The following is a 14,101-nucleotide window of genomic DNA, read 5'->3' as shown; positions in this document are numbered from 1 at the left end:
AGGAGGGAACACTTCCAAATTCATTCTATGAGGCTAGTATCACAGTGATACCAAAACCAGACAAAGATTCATCAAGGAAATAAAACTTTAGACCAATATTTCTGATGAACATAGATGCAAAATTCTGGCAAATCACATACAAAAATATATTAAGAAGATAGTGCACCACAATCAAGTGCGGTTCAGCCCAGGGATGCAAGGTTGGTTCAACATCTGGAAATCAATAAATGTAATTCATCACATCAATAGACTTACAGTTAAGAATCACATGATTATTTCAATAGATGCTAAAAAATTTTCGATAAAATACAGCACCCCTTTATGCTTAAAACACTAGAAAAAAACAGAAATAGTAGGAACATACCTCAACATTGTAAAGGCTGTCTATGCTAAGCCCACGGCCAACATCTTTCTTAATGGAGAAAAACTGAAAGCATTCCCTCGAAAAACTGGAACAGGACAGGGATGCCCTCTTTCACCACTTCTATTCAACATCATCCTTGAAACACTTGCCAGAGCAATTAGACAGACCAAAGAATTTAAAGGGATACAACTAGGAACAGAAGAACTTAAGCTGTCACTATTTGCTGATGACATGATCCTATATTTAGAAGATCCAAAGAACTCCACTAGAAAACTTCTAGAACTAATAAATGAATTCAGCAAGGATATAAAATCAATACATGTAAATCTAATGCATTTCTATTTATAAGTGATGAATCCTCTGAAAGAGAAATTAGGAAAACAACTCCATTCATAATAGCCTCAGAAAAAATAAAATACTTGGGAATCAATTTCACAAAAGAGGTGAAAGATCTCTACAATGAAAACTACAGAACACTAAAGAAAGAAATTGAAGAAACCTTAGAAGATGGAAAGATCTCCCATGCTGTTGGATAGGCAGAATTAACATTGTCAAAATGGCCATTCTACCAAAGGCGCTATACAGATTCAATGCAATTCCAATTAAAATTCCAATGACATTCCTCATAGAAATAGAGAAAACAATCATGAACTTCATCTGGAAGAACAAGAGACCTTGAATAGCCAAAACAATCCTGAGTAGAAAAAGTGAAACAGGAGGTATCACAATACCAGACATTAAACTATACTACAGAGCAATACTAACAAAAACAGCATGGTATTGACACAAAATAGACAAGCAGACCAATGGTACAGAATAGAAGACACAGAGACAAACCCACATAAATACAGTCACCTCATACAAGTCAAAGGAGCCAAAAACATACAATGGGGGAAAGATAGCCTGTTCAACAAATGATGCTGGCAAAACTGGACATCCATAGGCAGAAAAATAGAATTAAATCTCTAGCTCTCACCCTGCACAAAACTCAACTCGAAATGGATCAAGGACTTAGGAATTAGATGAGAGACCCTGCACCTAACTGAAGACAAAGTAGGCCCAAATCTTCATCATGTTGGCTTAGGATCAGACTTCCTCAACAAGACTCCCAAAGCACAAGAAATCAAAGCAAGAATCAATAAATGGGATGGACTCAAACTAAAAAGCTTTTTCTTAGCAAAGGATACAATCAAGAACATGAAGAGAGAGCCTACAGAGTGGGAGAAAATCTTTTCCACATGCACTTCAGATAGAGCACTAATCTCCAAAATTTATAAAGAACTTAAAAAAACTTTACAACAAAAATACAAAGAACAATAAATGGGCCAATGAACTGGACAGACACTTTACAGAAGAAGACATACAGGCAGTTAATAAATATATTAAAAAGTGTTCACCCTGTCTAGTAATTAGAGAAATGCAAATTAAAACAACTCTAAGATTTCATCTTACTCCAATTACAATGGCTATTTTCAAGAACACAAACAATAATAGATGTTGGCGTGGATGTGGGGGAAAAGGCAGACTTTTACATTGCTGGTGGAGTTGGAAATTGGTGCAACCACTCTGGAAAGCAGTGTGGAGAATCCTCAGAAAACTTGGAATGGACCCACCTTTTGACCCAGTTATCCCACTCCTTGGTTTATAAGCAAAGGACTTAAGGTCAGCATACTACAGTAACACAGTCACATCAATGTTTATAGCAGCTCAGTTCACAATGACTAGATTGTGGAACCAACCTAGTTGCCCTTCAACAGATGAATGGATAAAGAAACTGTGGTATATATACAAAATGGAATATTATTCAGCCATAAGGAAGAATAATATTATGACATTTGCAGATAAATGGATGGAATTGGTGAATATCATGCTAAGTGAAATAAACGAATTCCAAAAACCCAAATGCCTAATGTTTTCCCTGATAAGTGGATGATGATATATAATGGGGGTGAGGGGGTGGGGAGTAAGAGAAGAATGGGGGACCTTTAGATTATGTAGAAGGAAATGAGAGGTGGGGGGGGTATGAAAAATGGTGGAATAAGACAGACATCATTACCCTTTGTACATGTATGATTACACGAACGGTATGAATCTACATCGTGTACAACCATAGAAACGAAATGATGCACCCCATTTGTGTACAAAGAATCAAAATGCAGTCTGTAAAAAATTAAAAATAAATAAATAATTAAATTTTAAAAAATAAAGACAGACCTGAAAAAAAAGTAATATTGTGACATCTTTAAAAAAAGTTCCCTTGACATATTGTTTTAAGTGCACCCATATTACTGCACATGATTATTCATTGAATTTTCACTATTGTTTAAGAACATCCCTTTGTATACATTCTGCTATCAAAATGTTTTGAGTCATTTCTTGTTCAGTGCTAATACAGTTACTATGAACTGTGAATGTTTTCTGCATATATCTCCTGGTACACCTGTGGAAGAATATAACTCTGTTATGATCCCTGGAGTGACATTGCTCAAGCATAAAAATACCCATGCACAGTTTCTCAAGATGACTTTGAATTGTTTCCCAAAGCAACTATACCAACTATAAGCCAACATCAGTGTAAGAGTTTTCTTTGATTCACATTTTCAGAAAATCTTACGATTCTAATTTTTGCCAATCCAGATTGTGTCAAATGCTAAACCTCTATGATTTTGATTAGCACTTTCCTGATTACCAATCAAGTTGAAAATAATTTTTGTTATTGAACATTCCTTTTTTCTCTTCTGTAAAATGTTTATTATACTGTTAGCTAATTTTCCTATCAATTTGTTTACTTTTAATCAATGCGGAGTTTATTATGTGCCGAGCGCCATCCATGGTCTCAAATAAAACCAGGCTTGGTTGAGCTATCAGACAGGAAAATCTGGCTCTTGGGAACTGACAATTATGAGAAATTGTTCCAGATTGCCTGAAGTATGTGGTTTCCCTGCAGATTGGTTCAACACTGGAATTTGCAGGCCCCCGCAGGTGCCAATGACCCATTAGAGCAAAATGGCTTGCTTAACTCCACCCCATCCTGTTTCTCAATGAGGAAGCTCCTAATGGTCCCCCTTTGATCTGTACTGCTATAAATAAAGGAAACTTGGGTTCCTCCCTTTTCTTAGAGGCAGACCCTTATGAATGGATAAACACATCAGGTCCTCATTCTAAAGATAATTCTGTCTCCTGTCTTTCTTGATGATAAATTTCTTAGTGATTAGTTCACAGGCAGACCATACCTCTGACAGGAAACCTTTTCCTCCCCCATGCAGGACATGCAGAGATGATTATGTATTGTTAGTTGTTATTTAAATAATGATTCTCTGAGGGTTACATGTTGTGTGTGAAAAATATCTTCTACTCAGTGCGGTATGTCTTCATGTCCTTCATTGTGTCTTTATAAGTATAGTATTTTAACATAGTATAACAAAATTATCATTTTTAATGGTTGATATGTTAATGACTGGTTTGAAAAATCATTCCTCATCTTGAATTAAAGATATTTTTAATATTAGCAAATTACTAATACTAGTTTAAAAAAAAGAATGCAATTAACAATAAATGCTGGAGAGGATATGTAGGAACTCTTATACACTGCTGATGGGAATGTGAATTGGTACAACCACTATGGAAATCAGTATACAGGTTCCTCAGAAAGTTAAAACTTGAACTATTATATGATCTAGCTATACCACTCCTTGGTAATTATGCAAGAGAATTAAAGTCAGCATATATTAACTGCACATGGATGCCCATGGTTAGCATCACAATTAACAATAGTCAACCTAGAGAATCAGCCTAGATATCCATCAACAGAGGTATGGATAAAAAAGGTGGTATATATACATGATGAAGTTTTCATCAGCCATAAAGAATGAAATTATATCATTTGAAGAAAAAGGATGGAACTAGAGATCATAATATTGAGGGAAGTAAGTCAGACTTGGGGAGAAAGGTATTATACATTTTTTCTCCTATGTGGAGGCTAGGGTGATATAAGTAAGGGATAAAGGGACACCGTGCATGTAAAAGGGAGACCACTAGGGTAAAGAAGAACAGGGAGAGGGAGGAGGGAAAGGCGAGGGAAGTAGTGGGGAGTGAAACTGATCAAATTATGTAAACACACAAATATGCCATGATGAAACCCACTATTCTGTATAAATAATATGCACAAAAAAATTAAAAAGGAAAATCCACAAGAAAAAAGTCCTAGTAGTATCTTTATGCTAAATGACCCTGAGAAGCAATTACTAAGAAAATTCAAAGAAAATTGTGCAAGTGCATAGCAATGCCCAAGTTGGCAATGTTCAATATTATCACAGTTATATTGACATTATCAAAAAACCAAGTCAGAAGCCAGAAGCAATCATTTGAACTTTGTTAGACTGTGAAACACATCAGCTTAAAAACCATATAGCTCAGTAACATTCAAGGTCTCCCACATATACTTCAATTTAATATACACATAAAGAATTCTACTCTTAAGAGCCGTCTGTGGTATTGGTTGCTGTTCAAAACTAACATATTAACCCAACCAAGGGGTCAAAATAAATTGTGTCAAGATGGCACATAGAAAATACAACATTAGTCAGGCATGGTGGCACATGCCAATAATCCCAGTGACTTAGGAGGCTGAAGCAGGAGGATCATGAGTTCAAAGCCAGTCTCAGCAAAAGTAAGGTGTTAAGCAACTCAGTGAGACCCTTCCTCTAAATAAAATATAAAATATAAAATAGGCATATGGCTCAGTGGTTAAGTGCCCCTGGGTTCAATCCCTGGCACACCTGCCCGGACTCCCCACAAAAAAGAAAAATAAATCCACAAACATTTCTCTAAAATCTCATGAATGATAGAAAAATCTGAACATACATGAATATATGTTTAATATTTACATCTACATTAATTTCCTCCAGTAACACACATGGAAAAGATGGTGCCATTACTGTATTATCATTTGGGGGAATTCCTGATGTGGATCTATGGAAAAATAAAAGAAAGGAAATCACAGGCCAACATTCATGTTGTGAATTGAGAAAGCATAAAATAAAAATATTCTGGCATTTTTATGGGAACAGATAGATCAGAAAAGTAATAATGAAAAGGTATTAATTGACCATTTTTCATACGAGAATTCGATTATATTAAATGTGAGTCTCATGTAAGCAGGGAATCAGTGTCTCCTCTTTTAATCAAGTCTCCTCTTTTAAAAATACAATGTTTTAACCTATTTTCACCATATATGAAACAATTAGATTTAAGGCATAAGAGTTTTAAAAACAAATTTAGAGAATTATTATAAAAAGTTAGGAAAATTAAACATATTGGACTGGATAAAGTCTGTTTAAGTAAGACACAAAATGCAGAGATTATCAAGGAATTAGCAAATTTAGTAAAACTGAAAAATTTCTCTATGATTAAAGATATTCAACAAAGTTTAAAGATAAGCAACAGCATGTGAAAAACTGTTAATACTTTTATCAGAGAAAAAAGATTAATATACTGTATTTAAGAGAAGTCCTTATAAATCAATAAAAATAAAATGTAATAAAAATAGGTAAGGACATAAATAGGAGAGTCACAGAAGTAAAATATTCATTAAATACAATGAAAAATAATTAAATTCATAAGTTATTACAGTGCAAATAACAAAATCACTGAGTGTATTTCACACCGAGAAAACACAAAAGAGGAGCCAGCCACAATGGCACACACCTGTAATCCCAGCGACTTGGGAGGCCAAGGCAAGAGGATTGAGAGTTCAAAGTCAGCCTCAGCAACTTAGCAAGGCCCTAAGAAACTCAGCGAGACCCTGTCTCTAAATAAAATCTTTGAAAAGGCTGGGGATGTGACTCAGTGGTTAAGCGCTCCTGGGTTAATTCTCAATACCAAAAAAAAAAAAAACCTTTCACAAAATAGTAGAATTGTAGATTTCATTTCAGTGAAGTGCTAGAGCATTCATGGGGTGTGTAAATTGGGGAACAATTTTTGGGTGGCAATTTGGTGGTGTCTACCAATATTATAAAACATTTGCCCTTTATTCAACAATTTCAGTACTTGATTTCTAGACAAAGAGAGATACACTCAAGTCTGTGTTCAAGAAGAATGAATGCACAGGGGGAAATTGCCCACAATCTAAGCATTCTCAAAGGAGACCATTGATATGTTAATTAACATCATTTTGTGGAATATTGTGTATCCACTAAAAATAATGAGGTAGATGTGAAAAGGGCTCCAGTCTTATCAATAAAAGTCTTTAGAACGATCCCATTTGTCTGTGTGCTATGGAAAAATGTGAGAGATTTTAATTTCTTCTATCAAATTAATTGTCAAGCACTTGATTTATTGATTCTGTTTGATTCAAAAAGAGGTACACCTCCTAAAGTAGAACTATTGCAACTGCTCCATTCTGTACACAGAAGAGCTGATCCAGAGGTCACCGAGACACCATGCCTATCTATAGTCCTGCTAACTATTACACCTCTGTGAACATAAGGGATGTTTTTCACCTACAGAAGAGGGATACTGATTCATCAAAGAGAAAACAGCAGTACAACTTATTGCTTGTAATATTCAAAACACTGCAAGATATATATATATATCTTCATTGCTTTTCTATTTTTCTTTGGTTAGTGTGAATAAGGACCTCAGAATAATTAAATTGATCTTAGTCTTTAGTTTTAATAATAATTTCTTATAAACTTTTCATATTTTAGAATAGTACACCTTATAACAACATGGAAAGGAAACCCATGTGAAGGAGTGATGAGTTATAAACTGAATTTCAATGGACCTTGCAAACACCTAGAAGTCATCTTGTTATAGGTTGAATTGTGTCCATACCCAGCCCCCCACACCCCACCCCAAAAAAGACCATGCTGAAGTCTTAACTCCTGGTACCTCAGGATGTAGCCTTATTTGGAAACAGGGTTGTTGAAGATGTCATTAAGATGAAGACCACTGCAGTAGGGTGAGCTGGTAAGCAGATGGCTGATGTCCTGACAAGGAGGAGGAAGTGTGCACACAGAGACAGGAAGAACACCCTGTGAAGAGGGTGAGGCAGAGACTGAAGAGAGATCCTGCCACAAGCCCAAGCACACTGGGACTGCGGGAGCTGGAAGAGGCATAGAGGGATCCTCCCCTGGTGGCTTTGGGGAGAGCCTTTACTTGATCTACTACCACTTGGATTTTGGATGTCCAGCCCCCAGAACCATGACAGAAGAGATTTCCACTGTTTTGAGCCTCTGAGGACTCACTGTGGTATTTTGTTTCACAAGCCTTGGGGAACCAATACACACATCTGGATACGTTTTGCTTAACTCACCATCAAATCAGGTCAGTTTTGACTAATGTGAGTAAGTAGCCACAATGCTGTGATGAACCACAGTAGCCAGAATAATCATCAGGAGAACCCTGGCAAACTTCCAGCATCTCAGTAAATACACTGTAGGAAAATAAGGATTTCATTTTACATGCTGAAAAGTGTATATAGTAAATGAGAATTTAAGAAGTAGGAAACCAAATGATGATGGGTATTTAGAAAGGGGAGTTAAGGCAAATCAAAGCTGTAAAAATCTGCTGTTGTCGTTGCAGTTTTTTTATACATGGCTATTAACTTAAAAGTCTTACATTGTTTTATGTCTTTATAATAATTGCCAGTTTTCTCGTTAGCAGGAGTACTTTCCTCATGGTATTCGCTTTCTGTGCTTGAAGGAGGACTAAAACTTATATGAGTTTCATCTTCATGTACATGATTAATTGTAGTCGCGTGTTCTTCTTTATGTTCATCTTCATTTGAAGACGTCACATTGGGTAACTCTAAAAAAGTACAACACACCATGAATCAGATATGTTGTTTTCCTTTGCAATGTTTTTTTCTCACTGTAATGTTTCAAAACAATTTGAGAAAGAGGTTTAAAATCTAAGTTATGACATATCCCCCTATAAAATTTACGTCATTCTGCAGAAATCTGCCACATACCAGTGTTCCATGGTCAAGGGTCATCTTCACATCTATCATTCTGTGATATTTGAAATGTTTACTCACCTTCCGTGTTGGCTTTCAAGTTGTTAATCCCTGAGGGAAAAAAGCCAGATAAAAAAATAAATAATATAAAACTCATTGGGAAATTGATGTAATTTATGCAGTGATCTGTGGCTTCTCAGAGCTTCTTTCCTGTGTCACAGGAAGTCCTAAGACTAACTAGAACATTATGATATCACTGCCCGTGGAGTTAGAATGCTGGAGAGTGTTCCACAAAGATTCGTAACTCCACCTCCAGACTATTTCTTCCTTGGTACCATAATGGGTTTTAGTTTTTTTTTTAAAAAATAAACCATTTTAAGAGTTACTGTGAAGGTTAATAAATAAGTTTTTCAAAAAAGCATGTTAATTACTGGTTCCTGGGTTTTAAAGGATCACTGATAGTCTATATACTAAAATGGAAAGAGGCCATTTTGGTTTCATTACAATTACAATATGTTCTTTGGGTAAGTGCAATCAAAATAGGTGCTAAAAATTAGACAGAGAAAGCAAGATTCAATCCAAATGCCCTGCAAGTTCTGCTTCATGGAATGTTTGACAATAATTCTTTAGGAAAATTTTATGAAACTCTTCACTTTTGGATTCTGAAGCCTAGATCCTGGATAAAATATATTTGTTTTGTTTCCTATATTTCTATTAACAAAATCCATATTTTACTTCACATACAGATTGAGAAAGGGATTTGAAATTTAAATGGTCAGAAGAGGATTTAGGAATAAATCATATCTTCATGGATGATTCATATAATATTATCCATAGATTGTTCATATACTAGCTCAAGTAATAAGCCATCAAAACAAGAAGGAAATGGACTCAATTTTTCTTCATGGAATTAAAGGCTCACCTATCTTCCCATCTCTCAGTTTTAGCTACTGTTCTTGAGAGCTTCTCAATACTCAGAGGCATTTGTCATCAAAATACCACAAGTATCAGGAAAACACAGCATGACTGTGAAAGAACTTGAAAGGTTTTTCAATGCAGAGAAAGTTCACAAATTAAGTCCAACCTTTGGTTCTTTCCTGAAGGTGTCCGGTGACCTGGAGAATGGACTCAGCAGAGGAGGAAGAAGCAGAGAGGACTTGTCAAAGGGAAAAGATGTCAGGCAAGCCAGGCTCAGCATGGAAGCCTTAGTCAACCAAAGGCAAGGGGACCCATGGGTAGCCCTGGTTTTCTTTTAGACCCTTTCACTCATTGTCTTGTGAAAGCAGGGAGGAGGGAAAGAATGTAAACAGAGAGCTGGCAGGCCTTTGGAGGACTTTCCTGTGGTATCTAGGTTATTCTAGGCTGCACCCTAGGAAAGGAGAGAAACCTGAAGCAAGCATGCCCCATGGGGCTGCAAACCACCACAGGGCTTTGGAGGACACTGTCAAAAGAAGTTTGGTAAAGCACAGAATTTCCCAGGCAGAGGGGTGGCATCCGATTGAACCACCAGCTGGACTTGGTGGTTCACAGGAGAAAGAGCCAGCTGGAGACAGTTTGACCACTGTGTGTCCAAATCTGCACAGTGTGTGCAAGTACTTGGTAAATGGGTGAAGAGCACACTCTGCTTAGTTCAGAAAGAACTCAAGTGACAAGTCAACAGTGCATTTTTTAACACAAAAGAGAATTTTCTTGTTTCACCCTATATTCCTCTCTCTGCTGAGCCCTCCTCTAGTCCCAGGATAGTTATTTTTATTTGCTGATATAACACACACTCCACAGGTAATTGCTTTGGTAGAGCTCAACTGTGCTAGACTTTAAAGTTAGATTTCATGAAACCATTTCAAGTTAGTTTGAATATTGATTCTAATTTTCCTCTGTTGCATGATTAATCCTCCTTCTGAAATGTATCAATAGATGTTATGGGTTGAATTGTGTGCTCCCAAATTCATAGGTTGGAGCCCCAACCCCCAGTGCTTCCAAATGTGGCCATGTTTGGGGATGTGGTTGCTGCAGCTACCACATCATGCATTAAAATGAGATCATCCTGCAGTAGGATGGGGCCCTAAAACAACATAAGTGGTGTTCTTATAAACAGGGTGTGATTTGCACAGAGGGACTCACAAAGAGAATGAGCATGTCATGTGAAGATAAAGTAAAGGCAGAGATGAGGGGATGCAGCAGAAGTCAAGGAAAGCCAGATGACCAGCAACCCACCAGAAGCTGGGAGAGGCCTGGAACAGGTGCTGCCTGGCAGTCTGCAGAAGAAGCCCATCCTGCAGACACTTGATCTAGGACTTCAATCCTCCCAAGCCATGAGATGATACATTTGTGCTGGTTAAGCCACTCAGTTTGTGGAACTGTGTTCTGGCAGCCCTAACCGGCTAATACAACAGAGACACCATTTGGGGATTTGAGAAACACCTGTATGTTTTAACACTGCTGCTATGAAACAGGATGAAAGAATTGCAAAAATTGTAGAAACAAGTAAAAATCTTAGGTAAGTTCTATATTGAAATTAAACTGAAAAATAATTTAAAGTTTCCCATTGCTTAAAAGCAGAATGAAATACAAAGTATGGAACTGTCTAGATTCACAAATGGGTGAAGTCAGACTGCTGAGTCCACCCTTCTCCTTGCAGGTCCACCACATGGTGTTCACTGGTCTCACTGCACTGCTGTGGCCACAGCCAGGTTCCTAAAGAAGATATTTGGGCCTCTGATCAGCATACAGCAAAGTGCCTAGTTTACTTACTCATAGCAAAATTAAATATGTTCCATCTTTTATATACCATGTCATTCAGAAAAATGCTAGGACTGAAATAAAATTTATGAAGCATGTGTATATACTCAGTATTAAAGAAATCCCAGCTATAAAAATATTAGCATTTTTTAAGAACTTAGAAGAACTGTGAGAATTTCATGAATTAATCTGTTGTTCTCTTTTGAGGAAAAAATGAGCTAATGTCACACTTCTCAGGAGCTGTCAATGATATTTTAGGGAGTGACAAGTCTTAGAAGTGACAGGTAGTTTTCTGCTATAGAAATGCTTGGAAAACAGGGGGAAAAAATCATCGCCACAAGTAGGAGGAAAGGGTTACACTCTTGTATCACTGTTGGCATGGCTACTAAAGGTTCCTCTCTATATATGCTTCTTCTCGCTCATTCTCATGTACACACACACACACACACATGCACACACATACACCTCTAGCTGCACATAGCTTGAAAAATATGTTCCAATGTGAAAATTCCCTTTGAAAAAATTGAAAAGGCCTAAATTAATCATATCCACAGGTGTTTTAGATGTAAGAAAATGCCTAAAATTTCCAAGGATACAATAGGCAAAATATTTAAGAATGGCACAGGCACAAATCATATCACAAAAAGAAAATAACCATATTTAACAGTAACTTTAAAAAGTTGATATTTCTCTTCAATAGATCTGGCATTTTTTTGAATCAGGGATCAGGAAGAAAAATATAGTCTCACCTCTGGAGTCTGCATATAAAGCCATATGTGATGATTAAAATTCTAGTTCCTTTATAGGACAAAAGCAATCGTTTTCTGAAATGTTTGGTTTTGTAGTTGGGTTTTCTCCAACTGCAAATAAAATTCCCCAACAAAATTTCCCCAATAAATGTAAGATAAAACTTGACACAATCATATCAGATGAAAACTGTTTGTATGAGTGAATTTTCTAGAAATTTTAGTAACCAAGAAAAAAAAGAAGTTACATCTTAATGACATTGGCCCCAAATGTTGAGGTTTTATTTTAATAATTAAAATTTACAACATTTCCTTTGCAGGTTAGAAATGCTAATAATTTTCTTGAAGAAAATAACTCAAATACAAAAAAAATAACCCCAGTACAAATCAGAAGAACAAATTTAGATAATTTATAAGACAATTTACTTCGTGTACAATACTTAAAATACCGTCATATGTAAGGTTATAGTTAGGAATAAACAATAAAATATGTAAGTATTATGTCAATCATTTCATGTAAAGCTGCCTATCATTGACTTAAGTGTAGTTGGCAATAAATGGATTTTAGAAGAAATGTTTTAACAAGAAATATACCACTTTATTTGCGTTATAAATAAAAGACTTTCCACCTTTCCTTTGGGTCTGAGAAGTTGGACACGTAAATACAGTTTTCACCTGCTCTGAAGTGGCTGCTACGAAAGCCTGTCTACTCTTAATGGCGGCCTTTATCTGTATGGCCTTTGATGGGTATTACCGTTTAGGTATTAGGTGTCTCCCAAAAGCACATGTGCAAGACAATGCAAAAACATTCAGAGGTGACATATTTGGGTTACAAGAGATTTAACCCAAACAGTGAATTAATCCCCTGATGGTATTAACTGAGTGGGGACTAAAGGCAGAAAGTAGGTAGCTGGAGGAGGTGGGTCATTGGGGGTGTGCCTTTGGGGCATCTGGAAAGTGGAGTCTCTATTTACTTTCTGATCATCATGTGAGCTGCTTCCCTTTGCCACACTCTTCCCAAATTCTGAATCTGCAAATAATGAGGACATTTATGGTTAAAAGGTTATATAAAGACAATACACCTACTTTTAATGAAAATGGCAGATAATGGGAAAACATAACACTTGGAAAATGCTCACAAGTAAGAATTAGTTTATTGATTGCCCATTAGTGCTCCCTGGTGAAAAGTAAGATACCAAGCATTGAAATAACTTCACGCTAGAGTTGACAAGGTATGTATGCTGAAGTATTCTGACAGGTGGAGGTAAGGAAGTAAATGACTCACATCAAATTTGTCAGGGTGCACAAATCTCTCTTTTGGTTCAGAAGTGATTTTGGAATACAACATATCTTGCTTTCCTGAAGAACTACACAATTTTAGCACAGTGAAAGCACAGCAAGTACATTTAGCACATTTTGTGAAAATCCACATGGTTCCCTGCTTACATAAGACAGTGCTAGTTATTAGAATAAAAATTCATAGGGGCTGGAGATACAGTTCAAATGGTAGAGTGCATGCCTCACATGCATGAGGCCCTGGGTTCAATTCCCAACACCAAAAAAAAAAAAAAAAAAAAAAAAAAGAAATCATAAAAGCACTGAATCTGAATCTGGATGATTTCACATGCATAGATTTATGTAAAAAGAAATCTATAAATTTATAAAAATTAACTATAAGTTTCATATTATGGATTATGGCAAATGTCAACTCTGCAACACAGTATGGTTGGTCAGTGATCAGGTCTTTTTCCTTTTCATTCCAACATATTAGTATGATATATATGTATATACATATACACATGTATATATAACTCATATTTAAGAAAGTTACATATATATATATATATAACTTATATTTAAGAAAAATAAAATTAGAGGAGGAAAAAGAAGGATAAATGGGAAAAAAATCATCAAACTGTTATTTGTTTAGTCTTCTTTTCCTTCTGAGCTTCACTTTCTGTGGACTCACTGAAAACTCCAAGACCTTCCTACAGTGTGTCTTCAGAAGCAGAGTGGGGGTCACCTTCAGGAAGACCCTAAACAGAAACATTTTCCATTAAGCTGCTGTCATTAAAGCTAGGGAAACCTTCACTCCCGTCTCACACTCTGAGCCCGCTGTTTCTTGTGAGCTCATCTGCATCAGAGAACTGGGGCTGGCTGGGAGAGCAGCAACACGTCCTTTCTTTCCCTGGAGGATCATGAATGGTTCTCACACACCTTTGCTTCTTTGGACAATTTGCTCATGACTTTCTCACTGGCAGGTGCACAGGATACACCTTCTGAAACATAGCCACA

General features: G+C 36.5%; 1 protein-coding gene across 1 annotated transcript in view; it reads right to left on the bottom strand.

Annotated features, from left to right (window-relative positions):
- The window catches only part of Eqtn (equatorin), a 33,680-nt gene extending 21,846 nt beyond the window's left edge, over positions 1-11,834 (bottom strand). Inside the window, 3 exon segments of the mRNA XM_047524010.1 lie at positions 7,985-8,173; positions 8,403-8,432; positions 11,810-11,834. Coding sequence (XP_047379966.1) covers positions 7,985-8,173; positions 8,403-8,432; positions 11,810-11,834 — 244 coding nt within the window.
- Between the last annotated feature and the right edge of the window lie 2,267 nt (positions 11,835-14,101).

The sequence above is a fragment of the Sciurus carolinensis genome, chromosome 14 (genome assembly GCF_902686445.1).
Source record: "Sciurus carolinensis chromosome 14, mSciCar1.2, whole genome shotgun sequence".
NCBI lineage: Eukaryota > Metazoa > Chordata > Mammalia > Rodentia > Sciuridae > Sciurus > Sciurus carolinensis.
This window is presented reverse-complemented; position numbering and strand designations above follow the sequence as displayed.